At 47.2% G+C, this 20,816-nt stretch overlaps 1 protein-coding gene across 2 annotated transcripts in view; it reads right to left on the bottom strand.

Moving 5' to 3' along the window:
• Positions 1–20,816, bottom strand: part of USP48 (ubiquitin specific peptidase 48) — a 774,242-nt gene that overhangs the window by 738,497 nt on the left and 14,929 nt on the right. For both annotated transcript variants that reach the window (XM_069240019.1, XM_069240020.1), the window contains exon 2: positions 6,066–6,186. In XM_069240019.1, coding sequence (XP_069096120.1) covers positions 6,066–6,186 — 121 coding nt within the window. The remainder of the gene's footprint in view (positions 1–6,065; positions 6,187–20,816) is intronic.

Genomic DNA, 20,816 nt, shown 5'->3' with positions numbered 1-20,816 from the left:
GGGGGCAGAAATGGCCTAAAATAAATTTGCCCCCCTCAACCCCCCCCCCACCGGGGAGCGACCCTTGCCTACAAGGTCGCTCCCCTTGCGTGACGGCGCAAAAAAAAGATCCCTGGTGCCTAGTGGTTTCTGCCCCCCCTGGGGGCAGATTGACCTAAAATCGGCCGATCTGCCCCCAAAGCGGGCAGAAATGGCCTAAATACAATTTGCCCCTCCAGGGGAGCGACCCTTGCCTAAGGGGACGCTCCCCATCTGTAAAACACAACAACAACAAAAATCCCTGGTGCCTAGTGGTTTCTGCCCCCCGTGGGGGCAGATCGGCCTAATAAAAATAGGCTGATCTGCCCCCATGGGGGGCAGAAATGGCCTAAAATAAATTTGCCCCCCAAGGGAACGACCCTTGCCTAAGGGGTCGCTCCCCTTACGTGAAAAACAAACAAACAAAAAAAACTCCCTGGTGTCTAGTGGTTTCTGCCCCCCTTGGGGGCAGATTGGCCTCATAAAAATAAGCCAATCTGCCCCCAAAGGGGGCAGAAATGGCCTAAATATAATTTCCCCCTATGGGAGCGACCCTTGCCTAAGGGGTCGCATCCCACACCTAAAAAACAAAAGAAAACAAATAAAAAAAAAAACTAAAAAAAAGTATCCCTGGTGTCTAGAGGTTTCTGCCCCCACTGGGGGCAGATCGGCCTAATAATAGGTCGATCTGCCCCCAGGGGGGGCAGAAAAGGCCTTAAAAAAAAATGACCCCCTGGGAGCGACCCTTGCCCAAGGGGTCGCTCCCTTCTGTCAATTTCATAGAAGAAAAAAAAAATCCCTGGTGTCTAGTGGGGTTTCAAAAGCCGGATTGCAAGCAATCCGGCTTTTGAAACCCTCGGAGAGACTTCAAAGGGAAGGAAATACATTTCCTTCCCTTTGAAGCCCCTCCGGGCCTCCCCCACGTGATCGAAAGAGAAATGCGGAGCATTTCTCTTTCGATCGCACTGGAAGCTCTGCTTCCAGCTCGATGGGGGAGGTTGTGTGATTGTCAGCGCGCGCTCGCGCGCTGACGTCACAGGGGGGGGGGGGGGTCGGGGGTTGAAGGGGAAGGGATTCCCCTGTCAGCCCTGACCTAGGGGGGTGGGGGGGCGGCCCTCGGGAGGAGCGCTAGCGCTTCTCCTGAGGGCAGCATTCAGGACGTAATGGTTACGTCCATGGCGCCACACGGGCGCTGCCATGGACGTAACCATTACGTCCGTGGCGGGGAAGGGGTTAATTCCATTCTGAAATTGCAAAATAAATCATCAGTGGTGTCAGAAAAAATCTCAACAATCCATAAGCCAGGCAAACCTGACAACAAATGTGAGTTGTATAGACCAATAGCCCTACTGAATGCAGAAGCAAGAATGCTCACTAAAGTACTAGCTAATAGATTGATGTCCCGCTTGTTTTCCCTAATGGACCCAGACCAGCCAGGCTTTATACCACAGTGGCAAGCGGCGGACAATGTTAGGCAAGTACTTCACCTCGTACTGAACGCTAACATGTGTTGAATACCCATGATTGATCCTGTGCCTTGATAATGAAAAACCATTTGACAGGGTGAGCTGGCGATTTCTCTCTCAAGATACTGAAAGGGATTAGTTTAGATACCAATATGCAAGCCTGGTTTCAGGCGAGTTATAAACTGCCTACGACTACAGTTTTTGGTAAATGGAAAGAAGTCAGAAAAATTCCATTGTCATGTGGGACAAGACAAGGTTGCCATCTTTCTATGTTACCATTTGCCTTCTTGGCTGTTGAGCAGCAAGGACTTGATATCATCCAGGTATCACAGTGGTTTATCCTGGGAAAGAATTCCATAAAATCCAATATATGCAGACAGCATTTTGCTGACCCTGACTGACCTCCAATCCTCCACTTCGAGTTATGGAAATACAGGAACATTACAGTATAGCATCTGGGTAACGGGAAATGTTACGTGTTGGTCTTCCTACAGTGCATTACAGGAACTAACAGACACAAACCCTTTCTACTGGGCCACTAACAACATAATATATCTGGGAATATATACATAACAATGAAGCTTGGGGTGCTGTATGCTGCCAACAACCCCGGGTTCATACATTCTATTGTGGCAGATATGCAAACATGGTGTCAGTTATGCAGATCATGGAAGGAGAGGATAGCAGTTAAAAATGTGCTGCCCTGCCTGGTTTACATCTTCCAAGCCCTCCCAATGAAGATCTCAAACAAGGACTTGTAGCGGCTTCAGACCGCAACAGATAATTTTATTTGGGCAGGAAAACTTAAACACCTATTTGGGAAAGTAATGTAAGCTCATAGGAAGTCAGGAAGTCTAGGCCAGATATAAAGAAATACTACCAGGCAGTATACCTTACGGTTTTCTTTGAATGATTTCTGTACAAAACAGAACATCAATGGGTCCCTACGGACACTGCAGTGTGTGCCAAGCCCCACGGATAATTATATAGCTAGCCAAAGCAGCAAGGCCTTCAGTATGTTATTTTGAAATACTACTGCCTGCTTTTTAGACACAGTACAGTAGTTCTTGGAACTTATAACATTTTGACCCCATTTCACACCACTTTTGGGTAACTTTGACTTTTTGCCTGGATTGGATCATACTGATATTGAGGGCTGGGACAAGGGAAGTTGTTGAATGTTGAGGAATCTGTTTAAGGGAAACAGAATTCAAATCCTTCCAGCACTGCAAACAGAATGTTCACTTTTTTTAAAAAGAGCACGTGCATTACTTCCATTTGAGGCACTAGGCCCTCCATCCTGTGAACAAGGTAGCACTATTAAATTAGAGCCTCTTAGGAAAAACTTTTTCTAACATTCTCCTCCCTTAAAAGTCTCACCTCTAACATTCATGCAGCATTAAGCAGGGTTAACCAGCGCCCTAATTAGCGTTATATAAAACAATGAGAACGATTTGTCATTAAATCTGAAAAACCAGCACATTGGCACAAATTTTGGTCAAATATTTCTCAGTTGAGTAAAACTGTTCTGAATAGGACAACCCTGTACAAAGATATATCAAATTGGTATCTCAAACATACCACAAAAAATTGAAGCAAGTGTATTAAACTACAGCTAGTATGTGCTGGAGGGGCTTTGGGCAAGAAGGAAGGACAATACTTTTTTTGGTGGACATGCTTTAAATTACTGGAAAAAATACTTAGTCACATAAGGAGAGTGGTGGGAGGTCAGCCGAAACTCAATTTAGCGGTGAGGTTACTGGGCCCTTGTCCAACCGATGTACTGAATCCACCCCAGTCTAATTTGGAGACTGATCTTCAATGCACTCTTAGCAGCCAAGCAATTGACTGCATTGCGATGGAAGTCTGCCTCAATTCCAACAACAACGGAATGCTGGTGGACTCAGGTGGCTATGGAGAAAGTGACTTGAGATACAACTGAAAGGGGAGGATAAATTGGAGACATTTTTGCAGCCACTAGTAGACTACCTATTGAATAAGGGAATGTTACTAGCATGCCCAAAGTCACTAAACTAACTGAGCCTCTAGCTTGACCGGGCCTCTTCTACGCTATGTTTAATAAGTGCAAGGTGAAAGTATAAGGGAGATTCTTAATGGTGATTCAAGTTTAGACCATTCTGTTTTTGTGGGTTAAGATTCACTCATGAGTGTGGGTGGTGTGAAAGAGGAGTCATTGCGAGAGTGGAGAGTTTCTCTTTGGAATATTTAAAATAATGGAACAAGACCCGCTCACATTTAGATTCTGTACTTTCATTGAAAGTGTTGTATTATGGTCTTTTCTGAATAATAATTAAAAAAAGAAAAAAAAACATAAAACCTCATGGTTAAAAATACATATTCACTAAAAAAAAACCTCTGTAAAGTCAAATTATGGTTATTTGTGGTTATATCTAATTAACATAAATTAACACATGCGCACATCTACAAAACGGCACAGGTTTTTTGTTTCCTCTTTACTTACCAATTTGAGTTGGACCCGTTCTAAAAAACATTAAACGGGCAAATGTTTTTTTGTTGTTTTTTTTTAAGTGAATGCAGGAGCAAAGAGGCACACACGGGGAATGTGGGAGAGAGGCAGAAGCAACAAGGGTAGGGTGTCAGGAAGGCAAAAGTAACACGTGGAGTATATTACGGATGGAAAAGCAGCACAGGGTTTGGGGAAAAGCATCACTGAGGGCACAGGAGGTGGGAAAGGACAACAGGGAAATAGGAGGAGGGTGAAGCGCAGGTGAGGTGAAGCAAGACGGGGGCATGGGGAGGCAACGGGAAGAAGCAGATGCGCAACAGGGAGGGTGCAGGGAGAAGCACTAGGGCGACAGAGAGCAACACAAGCGCAGGTGGAGAAAATTACTCAAAGGAGTCAGCTCGAAAACACATGCAGTGTCATGTAGTGCTTAACATGAAAAAAGAAAATGTAGCGGTTGAAAAGTAAGCAGTGAAAACAGAAATGCCAGCCAATCCAAAAGATGGTAAAGAGGCAATGGTCCACAGGTGGGACACAAATAATAATCAACCAAATGAGAGAGACAGGAAAGCCAACCAATGGTAAGCAAAGGATGGGCACCAACCCCTCTGTGTTCTTGGAACATCACAATATGACTCACAAAAGACCGAGCATGTGCGCTCTAGTAGGCCCTTCCTATAAACAATTAAATTCCAAAGTCATTGTAAGCTGCACAAATCCTAACTCATGCCCCTGCCTTGTGCTGCTGGTGATATCAATGATTTCACTATATTGATATGGGTTAAGAAATTTATGAACTGTGTGCACGACAACTGAGCAAAAGAACTGAAAACCACACTGCAAGGCAATGAACAGAACTCAAACTCTGGTAGCAGTTTGATATGTTGCTAAAGGGGTGCAAATCTTACGGTGTTTGCAAGAATACAACTATCTTCTCTACTGTTGATTCCCAGTCACAGTGTAGTTTTACCATAATTTACCATGCAATGACATCACGCCTTAATAACAGGCAAATAGTAGTCATGTCACTTCCCTCCTTCTACTAGACCCGTCAATGGTATTCAAAGCCTTTGGACACAAATAGAACAGGAGGTACACTGTGAGACAGGTTTAAGTAAACCCTGAAGAAAGTAGGAACGGTAGAACTTAAATAATTTCATCTGGAATGCTTCAAATTTTAAATTAGAAAAACTCCAGCTGACTGCAGAGCCATGAAAGTGAGCCACTAAACAATAGGACAGGTTGAGCAGATTGAGAGAGATGACTTAACTACCATCCTCTAGGATTTGCATGCTATTATGGCCTGATGCAATCACAGGGGTGATTTTAACTAAGGTGGCTAAAACAGGTTCCATTCCAGGGAATCCACAACAGAGTGACAAGTTTTTCCAAAGCATGAGAGATAGATACAAGTAAAAAAGGATATATTGAATAAAGGCTTAAACTAGAAAAAAATCATTGACATTTAAGGTCCGGGTGCAAGAAAAGACTCAGAAAACAACCATATTCCTGCTAAATTAAATAACTACTAAAACTCTTGAACACTGTAGTTCTCAGGTTACAGCTTCTGGCTTGAATCCTCAAATTTAAGGAAGGGTTTCTGAAAGTCTCATAACACAGGAGAAGACATACAGGGAAAAGGCAATACAGTTGAGCTACTACATGGCAAGACCTTTTCAAAACAGCAGATCAGTTTGCAAGTAAACACCTCCCGATGCTCAGCACAGGTAGGAACTTTTTGTCCTCTTCTCCACATCTGAAGGGCGATGGGTACAGGGGTGTCCTTAGGTGTCAGGTTTTCTTTATCAGAGCGGTCACGGGGAGAGGAGGCTGCGTGCAGAGACTGCAGGTGTTGTAATGCTCTTACTCACTGTCTCACAAATGTCAATGTAAATGAAAGTGTAAAATGTTGGAACAGCACAGAGTGAATCAGTGACTTCATAACATTTTCAAACACTAATTGTTGCATTGGTTTTCAGTAACTGTATGCTATTAAAAATAATCCAGATGTACGCAAATAAATGTTTTGTTGAAATATAGAAATATAAGTGGAGCTCCACTAGTTGCTGAAATACGTAATACTACCAAGCACATACCTTTTTCCTCCGCTCAGAATTTGGGTCATCAATGTTGTGGAAGCTATTCTCATCTATTTCCCCAAGCCAAATATGTTCCCCAATGCCAACCAAGCAATTTGGATTCCCTTTGCAGTTCCTCCTAAAACACAAATGAAGGTCAAAAGGACAAGAAAAACATGTTACTGATTTGTCACAAAGGAAAGGCCACTATGAAAAATAGAGCAAAGAAAACTTTTCGGCACACTATGTATAGGAAGCCGGACCTTTATGTGGTATGTGAAAACCGTGTAAAGGGCCCTGGGGTTCCCCAGTGAGAGGATAGGGCTTGCTATGCAATCGCAAAGAGCTCTATTTAGGGGTGGGGTGGTCAAGCAGCCTTAGGCTTAACACAGAGGAGTGCAAGACATTTACAAATACACACAAAAGTGAAAAAATTAGACAATGCTCAAGAAGGAGACTAACACTACTTTATAATAATAGAAGATATCTTTATATAGGTTTAGGCATCAGAGAAAAATCGTTCAGGTAAGTAAGCTTTTAAACAGGAAGTCTTTTCACTTTAAAAAGTGGATACTGTAATTTCTGAGTTCTGCAATGTTATCATTGGAGGAAAAACAAGTCCTGCAATAAGGCAGAGTACAGCGGTTTACAAGGCCAACGTCCAGAAGTTAAGGTGCGAAGTGGGTAAGATCCGCATTGGGTTCCTATGGAGATCATTCACTGCAAAAAGAAGATGCAGGCTCTGGCCAGGACGCCAATCAGGCTGAACCAACAACGGTGCTCAGGCCTCATGATGCTCAGCACAGTTAGGCACTTTTGGTCCTCTTCTCCACAGCTCAAGAGTGATGGGTACAGAGGTGTCCTTAGGTGTTGGGTTTTCTTTACTGGAGAGGTCACAGGAGAGAGGGGGCTGCATGCAGAGGCTGCAGGCGTTGTCAGGGAGTCCAGGAGAGGGTGAAACCACAATGGACTGACTCTGGAGGGCTTGGGAACCTTGTTGGCACCCGAGGGTCACTTCAGGTGTTGGGTTTTGATTGTTCCACAGGCTTCAGAGTCCCTTCTTTTGGAGTTTGCTGGAGAACAGGACCGCTGTTCACGGGAGTTCTTGTGTTTTTTCAAAAACAGGCAGTCCACCCGGGTTTCTGGAGTCACAGCTGCAGGACGAGTGGTCTTTGGTGCAGATTTCAACGAGAGATGCAGACAGGCCAGCATGGTTAGTACTAGGTCAACTGCTTATTTTCTCCTCTTGTTCTGTTGGGGCTCTTCAGTGTCCTTGGTCTACTCAGGTCGTCAGGATCTGCTTCCCTGGTGCCAGGGATGCCCATAAATATTACATTTAAAGGTGTTAGGGGTGTGTAGGGTAGTAGCCAATGGGCTACCGACCATTAGGGTCACTACGCTTCTATATGACCGCTTCTTGTGGGAAACTTGCATAACGTTGTCCCAGAATTCCTAAGTTTGCCATCTCAAAGTTGGCTCCCTCTGAAAAATTGTGTCCATCTCACAGTAGACCAACTTAGGGGTGGGTACTAGCCTGGAAGCGGCACGCCTTCCTGCCTAGCTAATTTTCCCCCCGTGTCCAGGTGCCAAATGGGCTCTGGACAGGGGGGTTGGTTTCCTATCCTGCGAGGAGAACCAGATTCACATTTCAGAGGCAGCAGCTTTTTGAGGCTTGCCGCTTTAGGAAGACTAATCAACAGGTCATCCTGTGGTGGAGGTGTTACACCCTCTTCCTGGACAGGCTTTTGTTCTGGGCCTCCTGAGACCAAAAGGCTCTCACCCTAGGGGGCCAGAACGGTGTCTCAGGTGGCAGAAACCAGTCAATGAGCACACCAAAGGCTGGTAGGATTTTAGGAGGCACCTCTAAGGTGCCCTCTGGGTGCATGTATTGGTAAATCCAACAATGGCACCAGTGTGGGATCATCAATACGAGATGTTAGATACCAAACATCCCTATCTTCAGTGAAGCCATCATGTAGATGGCGAACTCGTACTGACCAGTGTCCAGCACATGCACTTAAAATGGCTTCATTGGTCACTTACTATTTCTGAGAATTGACATATTCTTGGCAGGGGCATATCTATCAGTGAGGATATGCCCTCACATGTAATATAATGCACCATTCCTTAGGGCTGCAAGGCATGCTAAAGGGGTGACTTACATATATTGTGTGCAGTGTTAGGGGACTTTTAGCCGCACAAAGACACACAGCCTCCAATGGCAGCCTGTGATGTGCTTGGTGACGGTCCCCTTGGGATGGCACAATTCATGCTGCAGCCCTTAGGAGCCCTCTTTAGTACCGCAGGCCCTGGATACCAGGGATACTATTTACTAGGGACTTACAGAGGGTGCTAAAGGGTTTGACAATTGGAGAAACAACTGTAAAGTTTTGTGAAAAATCTCTGACACTGGGGACATGGTTAGCAGGAACCCAGTGCACTTTCAGTCGAAATCACATCATGCACCATGTCAAAAAGAGGCACTTTCCTAACTGACCCCCTCCCAAACAAAAAAAGGATGAAACTAACCTCTCCCAAGAGAGTCTTCATCTTCTAAGTAGAAAAACCTGGTAAGGCCTGAAAGGCCACCTGCACTGGTATGGTCAGGACCAGGTCTGTGTTCCACTGTAAAGTCCATTCCCTGTAGGAAGATGAACCACCTTAACAGTTTGTGCTTTTCACCTTTCATTTGCATTCGACATCTGAGAGGACTGAGGTCAGTTTGAACATGGAAGTGAGAGCCAAACAAGTATGGCCCCAGCTTTTTCATGGACCAAATCACAGCAAAGGCTTCCATCTCAATGGCACTGTAATGCTGCTGTCGGGGGAGTAACCTCAGGCTAATGAAAGCAACAGGTTGGTCATGGCCATCATCATTGATTTAGGCTAGGACTGCTTATATCCCACGTTCAGAGGCATCTGCCTGCACTATGCACTGCTTGGCATACTCTGGAGCTTTTAGAATAGGTGCTGAGCACATTGCTTCCTTTAGGGTGTCAAAGGCCTTTTGACAGCTCACTTTCCAGTTTATTTTCTTTGGCATCTTCTTGGAGGTAAGTTCTGTGAGGGGTGCCACAATGGTGCCATAGCTCTTCACGAACCTCCTGTAGTAGCCAATCAAGCCAAGGAGTGCCCTGCCTGGAGTCTGGGTGGAAGGAGCTTCCTAGTCCAAAATGGTCTGGATCTTGGGTTATAGTGTTTGAACATAGCCTCCACCTACAAGGTATCCCACATATACCACTGTGACCTGTCCTATCTGGCACTTGCTTGTCTTGATAGCGAGGCCTGCACTTTTCAGAGCCTCTAGGGCTTTTCCCATGTGGATCAGGTGATCCTGCCAGGTGGAACTAAAGACAGCAGTATCATCAAGATAGGCTCCACTAAAGTTCTCCAAACCAACAAGCACTTTGTTCACCAACCTCTGGAAGGTGGCAGAGGCATCCTTTAATCCAAAGGGCATAACAGTAAACTGATAATGCCCATCAGAAGTGGAGAATGCTGATTTTTCTTTTGGTCCAGGGGTCAGACCTATCTGCCAGTACCCCGATGCGCACATCTAAAGTACTGAGATATTTGGCCTTTCAATTAGTTCATCATCCCTAGGAATTGGGTGTGCACCTGTTTTGGTTACATCATTGAGGCCCCTATAGTCCACACAAAACCTAATTTCTCTCTTTCCACCATGGGATTGAAGCTTGGGGACTAAGACAACTGGGCTGGCCGAGGGGCTCTCAGAGTGCTCAATGACTCCTAATTCCAGCATCTTGCTTACTTCAGCTTTGATGCTCTCTTTGACATGATCAAATTGTCTGTAGATTTTATTTTTGACAGGTAAGCTGTCCCCAGTGTGCCCATCATGTGTACACCAGGTAGTCTGACTAGGGTTGAAGAGAAGAGCTCAGCAAACTGATGCAAGACTTGCTTGCAGTCAGTCTGCTGTTGGTCAGTGGGGTGTCTTAAAAGACCACTCCTTCAACTGAGCCATCTTTGGGGTTGCTGGAGAGGAGATCAGAGAGAGGTTCACTCTCAGCTTCCTGTCCCTCATCAGTGACCATGAGCATGGTAATCTCAGCTCTGCCATGATAGGGCTTAAGTCGATTGACATGGATAACCCTTTTGGGGTTCCTCCTAGAGCCAACTTTCACTAAGTAGGTGACTTCCCCTTTTCTTCCTAGGATAAGGTAATGTTCACTCCATTTGTCCTGGAGAGACCTAGGAGCCACAGGCTCCAAACCAGACTCCTTCTGCCCTGGTTGCAACTCCACCAGCGCAGCCTTTTGATCATACCAAAGCTTCTGGAGCTTGTGGCTGACCTCAAGGTTTTGGATGCTTTTTCCAATTTACTGAGCCATTCGAGAGCGAAGGCCAAGCATATAGTCCATAATATCCTGTTAAAGGTCTCCGATAGGTCTCTCCAATACCTCCTCCACAAGACAAAGTGGTCCCCTCACAGGATGCCCAAACAGAAGTTCAAAGGGGGAGGGGTGGGGAATCCTACTTCCCTCTGTGGCACTTCCCTGTAAGCGAAAAGCAGGCATGGAAGTAAGACATCCCAGCTCCTTCTGAGTTTTTCAGACAGTCCACCAATCATACGTTTCAAAGTATTATTGAATCTTTCAATAAGGTCATTGGTTTGTGGGCGATATCGGGTAGTGAACTCATATGTCACACCAAGTTTAACCACATGTGTTTCATTTTGCCAGACATTAAGTTTGTATCTCTGTCTGACACCAACTCCTTTGGAAAACCCACTCTGGTAAAGATACCAATGTGTGCCCTAGTTAACTAAGGGGCAGTAGTAGTGCTCAGGGGAATTGCTTCAAGATACCTGGCTGCATGATCTACTACAACCAATGTAAATCGGTTTCTTGATGCTGTTGGAGGGTCTAGGGGACCAACAATGCCAATCCCTACCCTCTCAAAGGGAACCCGAATCACTGGAAGTGGAATTAAGGGGCCTTTGGGTGACCACCTGTCTTACCACTAGCTTGACAGGTGCCACAGGAGTTACGAAACTTCTTCACCTTCTGGGACATGCCTGACCAGAATAAGCGGTTCACTAACCGACTCTAAGTTTTAGCCCGGCCAGGATGCCAAGCTAGTGGGATGTCATGGGCCAAGGTGAGGAGAAATTTTCTAAACTGCTGAGGCACTACCACTCTCCTAGTGGCAGGAGGTTTGGGGTCTCTGGCCTCAGTGTGAAGGAGTCCCTCCTCCCAACAGGTCCTGTGGGAGCCACTGACATCTCGCTTTTCCTAATCAGAAGCTTGCTGTCTCAGGCCTTCAAGAGTGGGACAAGTCTTCTAATCCTGACATAGATCTTCCCTAGAGGGTCCCCTGGGTCCAAGAGCTCTGCCAAAGAGGCCCAAGTTCCTGAGGCTCTGTTCCCTCTGAGGCCGGCGGGTCTTCTCCCTGAGGAGAGGGTACTCATCTGGTACTTGTTTAGATGCTTATCCGGACTTCTTGTCCTTTCGCTTGGTAGGTTGTGCCATTATTCCAGACTCCATCTCTACTTTGTTTTACCCTGAGCTTTGCACCGTGCTCTTGTTTTAACACACACCTGTTCAGGTATATCAGCAGAGCTGCTTGGGTCTTTTTGTTGTTTTCAACCTCAGCCCATGCTAAGGACTCCAGACCATTGCCTAGCAGACACTGTACAGGAACTGCAGGGGACACCACCACTTTCTTTTGGCCAGTAACCCCTCCCCATTCTAAGGATACCAGGCCTCGAAAAATCATACAAATGTTACTAGACCTGCAGGTCGAGTAATCTAAATAATCTACTCGACCTAACTGTAATGTACCTGACCCGTAAACGGGTCTCAAATTGTGTGATACTAGGCAAATAGTTTACACAGTCGCCTTGATCTTCATTATCAGATATGATTGCACCTTCAAATATGTGAGCTCAGCATTTCTGCAGTACAAAAAAAACCTTTGTTTGATTAAGTATACTAAAGTTTGCTGCATGCATCACAAGAATCCACCCCACATACCCATGACATCTGGCCCACACAACGCAGGACTTTTTAGTTTACTAACAACATTGCCATTGGGGCAGGTGTGTTTCTCAGTTGGTTTAAACACTCAATTTTAATAAATATATTACTAAACCATGATGTGGTAACATATTGTCATCTACACACAGTGCCTTTCCAAGAAATGTCCATCCAAAAGCCTCTCCACTAACTTGCAGCTTTACTGATAAAACTATGTAGTGTATTAACAATTTGTTAAAATTGGGTTTCAGAAAACATTTCCTTTGAACATCAACACCTAAAGTATTCTGATTTGTTTTCATCCTATAAAAAGATTTTTTTTTCCAATAACACAGAAATATAAAAAAAAAGAGCTTTCACAACTACGAAATATGTTTTGAAATGTTTGCAAGATTGACTTAGTCATTTAAATGGAGTGTGCTAGGAAAATCTTGACACCCTATATCCTTTTATTTTACATTCTAAGCAACACGTCACACAGTTCACCTTACAAAGTCCTGGAACTCTGGAGTCAGAAGGACAATTAATTGTAGGAGAAACTGACTTTTTACCTCTGTCTGTGAACCCAGAGCAAATGTGACATAAGAACAAGATTTAAAGGCATCTTTAATTGCCTCTCCACTTTTCAACTAAACAGAACATCTGTTCAGTGTCAAAAGGGGCGAGTAAGTACTAAAAATAGCTCGACCTGATCAAATAAGACTTGCCAATGCGAGTGGTCACGTACAATTTTTCAGCCCTGGATACCATTGCCATGGGATGCACATTAGCATGATTATCAGCGTTGAGGAATGTATATGTCTCCCCATCCAAGTATTGATCAGAGAACATCAGTTGCGCAGTCACCATGGTAACACTGGGACTAGTGTCTCTCGGCTGTGTCTTTCCAGATTAGTGGACCAGACGGCCACTGTCCTAGCGGCACCTCTCCCTGAAACTAAAGTTGCATCCGTGGGTTCACTGACTTAGACAGGACACACCTGGAATCCCACCTGGAGTCTTACTACTGCAGATGTACTAGAGGTATTCTTTTTGTGGGGACAGTTAGGCTCCAGTCCTGTGTCCAAGAGCCTTGCAGTCATGACACCAAGCCTTTCTGGAATCCCAGTTTTTAACTTTGTGCCCACCCTTGGATTAGAAGGAGTCTTGTGGCCCACCCTTCTGAGAAGAATTTTGGGGACCTTTAGAAGACTCTTCGTTTTTATAGCTTGCTTGGTTACCATCTTTCCAATGGGAGGGCTTTCTGGCCTCTTTCCTATGGTCACCGCCCCAGTGGTAGTTTTGGTCACCCTTGTTTTGACCCAGTGATCTGCTTTATTTCTCAACTCCTGAGGAGAAACTGGACCTAGGTCTTTCGGGTACTGATGTAACTTCTCTTGAACACAATTACTTAACAGATGCTCTTTCATAATTGAATTATAAAACCCTCATACTCATGTACATTGTTACCTTTTAGCCAGCAACCTAGTGTTTTTACTAAAAAGTCCATAAAATCTACCAGTGTCTGACTCTGGGTTTTTCTAATCTCCCTCAATCTAAACCTGATCCTGTTCACCTCAGTGGTGAATCCAAAGCCTTCAATCCTTCATGAGGTTATAGTAATCAGCATCGGTCTCATTTAATCTTAGGAGTCTATCCATGCATTTACCAGAGAACAGTACCCAAGGGAGAGAGCCCCAATACTTCTGTCTGACCTTGCTGACACTACAGGCTCTCTCATATGCTATGAACCATTTGGTGATATCATCACCTTCTGAGAATTTGGGATTTTAGGATGACAAGTAACCTACCTAGTTCTGAGTTTGCTTCCGCCAGAGATATGTCCTAGGCCCATCTCATCTCTTTCTTTTTGAATAGCTATGAGTTTAGCCTTGAATGCTATCCCCATGGCTAGCTTTTGAAGATCTGCATCTTCAGTATCTATGTCTTCTGAGACACGACTCGAAGTGTTCTCAGAGGAGGTATTGACTCAGGGGGTAGAGACGGAGTCATTATTGACCTCATCCACCTTTGTGTCTTCTCCAGTAGGGGTGATTGTACTGGTCATGGCTTCGTCATTTCCTGCCTGCAACTTCTGCAGATGAGCTTTTGTGGGTTTAGTACCCATGGCAAGTTTCCATGCTTTACAGCGCTCCTCGAGATGGAGTACTCTAAGGTGCTGATAGGGTGCCAGGTTGAGTTCCTGGGATGAACCTTGCTCAGACATGATGTTTTAAGTAGCTGTGGACTTCTTAAAGGACTTACAAAAAAGTTGCTTAGTTCTTTACTAAAGGACCTAACTTACTTTACTATTTTAAATTCCGAATAGTTTTGCAGAGGGACTTAACCAATGTCCCACAGCTATTTTTTAAACAATTTAGAAAAAGTTGAAAATTTGAAAAAATATTTACCTACAGGAAATTTTTGGATTCCTCTGTGAAATCACTTATCAACTAACTGGTACAGTAGATGTAAAGTCTTGTATTCCGACCACTGCACCACCAACGTAGGAAGCTGGCCCTTTATGTGGTATGTGAATACAGTGTAAAGGGTCTAGGGGTTCCCCAGTGAAGCTATGCAATGACAAAGTTCTCTATTTAGGGGTAGTGTGATCAAGTAGGCTTAGACTTAACAGAGAGGAGTGCAAGACATCTAGAAATACACACAATAGTCAATAAATGAGACACACGACTCAAGAAGGAGATCACAAGAGGCGTGGTCGGGCCACAGGAAGAACGGCCGCTTGCTAGAAGGTCCGTGCGCCGGTGCATGGTTCGGGGTGGTGGCAGAGCCTGTGAGCTATTGGGGCATACCCTCTCCCTCCCTACCCCCGGGAACCAGGCGGCCACACTGCTAGAAAAAGGGGATTACTGAGGGGGCAACAGCACTCGTAAGAGCTCTGGATTCCCTGGGCCTGTGGGGCTATAAGGAGTCACAGGCTCGATTATACTGCAACCTGACGACCGCAGCAGAGAAAGGACCGCCTCAGAGGCCTGGCGGCTCACCCGCCTGTGCACTGGGACTGGATCTGAAGGCACTAACCAGCGCAGAGGCCATGCGGCCATGCAAAGGAGGCTGGGCCTCGGGGCACTACAAGGAGCACTCCTCTTTCCCTTGAGGCTGATCGCACCTGTCCCTGCACCATCAGCCCGGAACCTCCCTCGGGCCCTAGACACACTAGCTGTCACCCCCCTCACGCACTCCTGAGGAGACTGAGGCGTGACACCGATTCAGCCGCTGGGGGCCCCCATGGACGACCTTGGGACAGAGGACTTATGCTAGTGGACAGCCTCTGCAGCCTAGGCCCTGTAGCTGCATCCTCTCCTCTCCGTCTGGGAAGCTGCACGGACTGTGAAGGGAACAGCCTGCACCCTCACGCTCCATCCAGTGCTTCAGCCCCATCTATCCTGCCATTTGGGCTTGGTAGTAGATACATTGTTGCAGTGCATCAGTTGTTATAGTGGCCCCACCTCTTCCCCACCCTCATCAAGACAGGAGAGCCTCTGAGAGCCACCTTCTGCACCTGGATGGGCCACCAACAGGGGAAGGGGAGAGGGGTGGGGGGGGCAGATTGGGACGACGTGGTTCATGCCATCAATGAACAGCCCAGCCGGGAGGTCTCTACGAACTTGGTCGTCCAGTTTCTTCTTCTGGGATAATTGCCGGCGCCATACGCCCTACGCAGCTATGTCAACTAGTAAACCTTCAGGTAAATCCACTCTTCAGTTGCTTTTCTCTGAAGCTATTTCCTAGCCACCCACCATGGCCTCCTCCCCTGCGCCTAACGGTTCAGGCCCCAGTGACATCTTGGCAGGCGCACACCTGGACACTGCCATGGAGCGCATACTGCAGGAAATTACCGCAGTGGGGCGCTGGCTGGAACTCATGGACTCTAAGATCACAGACTTGGTCACAGAATCCAAATCGATCAGAATGGACATAGCCAGCTTTCAGGACAGGGTGACGGAGTTCGACAACCGCCTTCACACCTTGAGGGCAGACTCGATGATATGTCGGACAACCACTAGGAACTACCGCTCCTCCGGAATAAACTCATGGATCTTTAAGATACGAGCCAGAGGGGAAATGTCTGCTTCTTTGGAATTCAGGAACGGAAGGAGGGCATGGACACCAGGGCTTTTCTCAGGGACCTCCTCCATGGCCTCACAGGCCTCGTCTTCTCCCCACACTAGAATTTCGACAGGCCCATAGGATCGGACCTCTCCACAAAGGCGCTTCTGGGAAACCAAGCCCCATCATAGCATTTTTTCTTAGACACAAACAAGTGAACCAGTTGCTAACTGCTGCATGCGCTCAAGGCCCGTACAGAGGACATGAACTACGCCTAGTGGCTGATTTTCCCAGAGAAACCAATGAGAAGCAGAAAGCGTTCCTATCCCTCAGACCCCACTTGCGGAATCTGGATGTTAAGTTTGACCTGTTTGAGCCTGCCCGCATGTGAATAATGAAAGATGGCAGGTCCAGGGAATTCTACGAACTGAGACAATTTTTCGAGGGCCTCGCTGTCCAGCCAATGGAACATATCTCCACGGATATGCTGGCGGCTTCCTCCAATGTGGACATTTCCACCTCCCAAAATGCCACCAACGACCGCCGGATCACCCCTATATCACAGAAAAGGGGAAGGACCTTTGAACGCCCACCAAGGTCCCAGGATGGCAGGGATAATGCCCTTCAGGCAGTTATGGCACTCACTCAGGACTAATGCAGAGACAAGTCAAGATGCCCATTTAAAACCCCTGCCTCTTGCAAATTGAGTCCCCGAGGCCCACAGGGGGTGCCGCAGGCCCTACCTGAAAACTCCCAGGACACTAACATGACTGACGGCTAAGTAGTTCACCTGCACCTCCCAGCTATTGTTGCAAATGTTTTATTGCATAGTTCCTTATGTTCTTCCTTTCCTTTACGGCTGGTTCGTATGGGGCCCTCTGCCTGAAATTGGGGTGCCTGGCCCTCTATCCCGTCCGAATCAGGGCTATGATGGGTTAGAGTTTACCACTACCCTTGAGCAGGAATAAGAGTTGTGTCAGTGCAAAGCATCGCCTCACTATATGATCATACCTCATTTTCCATCTCCCAACGCACATGCCCCGCACCCCCCATGTTCCAACTGTCACCCCCATCCCCTTTTCTTCACTTCTTTGTCCCTGCCCCTGCTCTATACTCAAGTCCAAGTTTGTCCCAACTCCCTTGCCCATCGACATATGTTTAGGGGGGGGTCATTCGGGGATCATTGGACAATTGACCAGTACTTGGGGTGGTTGTCTGCTTTCGCTCTCCTTGTGGGGGCGTGTTCCCTAGCCTCCCTCCCCTCTCCTGATAACACTGTATGCCCCTCCCCCACTAGCCCTGGTGGACCCCAGTGGGGCGCAGGGGGACTCCTCCCCTCCCCCCGATCTATATCAATACCCCCGCCTCAACTGCCCCAGGTCACCGCTGGTCGCTAGCAGGGCATCCCTGTGACACCACAATACCATCACACTAATACTCACAGCCTAGTAGAGAGGTGGGGGGAGTCGGTTTGGCAGCCCCATGTCACCAGCCTTCGACACTCCTTCCTCAAGGGGCCTTGCATTTCTAATGTGCATTATGGAATATCACCTCCCTTATTGCCCCCCCCACCCCCACACCTCTCAACCTGCCCAGTTGTGGGTTTGGCTCCTCCCTTCCCCTCCCTCCATCCTGCCAATGATGGTGTGACTCATCCATAGGTGCTTTACTCGCTGCACAAGCTTAGACATGCAGATCAACGGTTTTCAGCTCAAGCGAGGTATCCCCCTCAGATTAGAGACGATTTCGGTGCACTTCTTTTCCTCTCCCCGATTGCCCCTCACTATCTCACCCCCCTACCCCCTTTTCTTCTCCCTCCCTTCGCTCTTCACTCTCACCTGTGCCCTCTCACTCTTCTTTTCTCTCTTGCTGGGCTGTCCTTTATATGCGCGACCAAGGGGCTTCTACTCCCTCCACTTCCATTTCCTCACACTACTGCCTGAAGTCCCTGCTTCCCTCTTGTGCCCCACAATACTCGCTGATCTTCCAACCTCCACAACGTCAATGACCGCCACAGGTCTGGGACCCACTCTACCACTACAGATCATATCATGGAATGTTAATGGCCTCACACATTATATCAAAAGTAAGAAGGTCCTGTCCCATCCACAATCCAAAAGAGCCTACATTGCCCTCCTACAGAAGATTCACCTCTCCCACCTGGAATCAGAGAAGCTGCACAGCGACTGGGTGAGCCGGGTACTCTATAGCAGCAGTACCCTGCTGTTAGAAGGGGGTTCAGATCCTGACTCTGTTAGAAAATGTGGGGTGGCAATACTTCTTAACAGATCCTTACAATTCAGAGTCCTTAAAACCTGGTTTGATCCAGGACGCCACTACGTCCTTGCCAAACTCAAACTAGATTATCGCACTATATGCGTCGGCTCCATACATTCTTCTACGGGCTCCAAATGCCTCTTTTTTCTCCATCTCAACCGCCTTCTGAAGGAGGTGGGTGCTTCCCAATACCTTCTAGGTGGGGACTGGAATGTGGCTCGCGATGCTGTACTTAGCTGCATGGGAAGGCTAGACATCAGCAACAACTTTGACGAGGCAGTATTGGGGGACATCATATCAGATCAAGGCCTGGTGGATCACTGGCGCCTTTCACACCGAATGACTGGGAATACACTTTCATATCACCAGTCCATGGTACTCTATCTAGACTGGACAATTTTTTTAACCACTCACAGAACGGCCCCCCTGGTAAGGGAGTCCCAGATCCTGGAGGCTGCTCTATCGGACCACTCACCTGTCCTCCTTGCACTAGACCTCGGACTTGCCGCTCCAGGTTGCAAACCGTGGAGCCAGAACTCTTCACAGTAATGCACGCCACACAGCAAGGACCAATTACGTTCCCACGTCTCTGACTTCCTAGCCAACAATAAAGGATCGGTTTCTTCACCCCAGGTTTTGTGGGCAGCTGCAAAAGCGACTATACAGGGACAGCTGAGGGATGCGGCCAACGCTGAAAGGCATTCTCGCCAGCAGATCCTGGAGACCACAATAGCAACATGCACGCTCAAATATACTGCACCCCTTCCCCTTTCACACGCAGCTGTCTCGAGCGGGCAAAAATGGAACTTAATGCCCAGTACACGTCCCACACCGGAATACGCACTGCAGCGGATGAAAGGACGACATTATGAGCAAGGTAAAAAGGCAGGTCTCTTCTTAGCAGCCCAATTACACCAACAGGAAGCAGCACTAGCTATCCCAGCCATCCAGAGCTCGGCTGGCACAACCCTCACTCACCCTCATGCAATAGCCCGAGAATTTGGGAACTTTTAAAGGGCTCTACACACTCCTGAGACAGCAGTTGGTCACGCCAGACTGGATGTGTTCTTTGAGAATACCCGAATTTCTAGTCTCACCGTTGAGGGTAGAGGACTGCTGGAGGGAGAAAGAAATAAGTAAGGAAAAGATAATCCAGGCAATTTCCAAACTCCCTTACCACAAGGCCCTGGATGAAGACGGGTTCGCAGCGGAATTTTATTAATGGTCGGGAGCAGAAATGGTGAATTCATTGTAGGAGGCCTTTCGAGGAGCAGAAAACACAGGTTCCCTGAACCCCATTTCTAATAGAGCATCTGTAGTGGTCCTACCGAAACCCAGGAAAGACCCTCTACTCTGCGGCAGCTACAGACCCATCTTGCTCCTCAATGGAGATAATACGATTCTGGCAGGGGTCCTGGCGGCTCACCTCAGGAAAGTGATCCCATCCCTCATTCACCATACTCAGGTTGGCTTTGTACCCAGACGGTCCTCCAGAAATCATCTGCGAACCCTGGCGCATATTCTTTGGGCTGCCAAGGACTCACGGGATGAAGCCCTGGCCCTCTCCCTGGATGCCGAGAAAGCGTTTGACAGGATTGAGTGGTGGTAACTCTTTGAGACCCTCAGACACTTTGGGCTGGGAGATAAGTTTATAAAGAAAGTTTGATGACTTTATGATTCCCCCACCGCGCATGTCAACTGTGGGGGATTCCTTTCAGAACTATTTTCCATTCCAACACGGAACCCGACAAGGCTGCCCATTGTCACCATTACTATTTCTATTAGCTGTTGAACCCTTGGCCGGAATTCCCATCCCTGGCGGCTGCTCCACAATTTATCTCTATGCTGATGATATTCTGCTTACATTTACGAGCCTCACTCATTCGCTTCCAGCATTGCGATCCCTCTTAACCAACTTTGAGGCACTGTCAGGATACGAAATAAACTTGAAAAAGAACGAAGCGCTCCTTCTGTCTCCGGTAACCACATGTACTGCAATAACAGACCTTCCAATCCACTGGAAACAGTCCCGCCTAAAACACCTGAGGCTCTACATTAACCGAGGCCTGTACCGAATGTTGACAGACAATCTGGAACCACTGCTCATCAGCACAAAGCGAGACTTCGAGAACTGGTCTTACCTAGGTTTATCCCTATGGGGAAGGGTGCAGGTGGTCCGCATGGTAACCTTGCCACGCTATACTTATGTGCTAGGAATGCTACCCCTACAGGTTCCCCTCCATATGGTGCGAGCGGTAGATAAGTGCATATGCACTTTTGTAGGGGGATCCAGGCGACCACGGCTATCCAGCACCAAACTCATAGCTTGTCGGGTGTGTGGTGGTCTGGGTCTACCCTCTGTAGAGCATTATGCCCTGGCCCTTCACCCTTCCCAACTCGCTTATCTACTCCCTGGGCACCGGAACCTCCGATGTGGGTTTTG

This window comes from Pleurodeles waltl, chromosome 6 (assembly GCF_031143425.1).
Source record: "Pleurodeles waltl isolate 20211129_DDA chromosome 6, aPleWal1.hap1.20221129, whole genome shotgun sequence".
NCBI classification, from domain to species: Eukaryota; Metazoa; Chordata; class Amphibia; order Caudata; family Salamandridae; genus Pleurodeles; species Pleurodeles waltl.
This window is presented reverse-complemented; position numbering and strand designations above follow the sequence as displayed.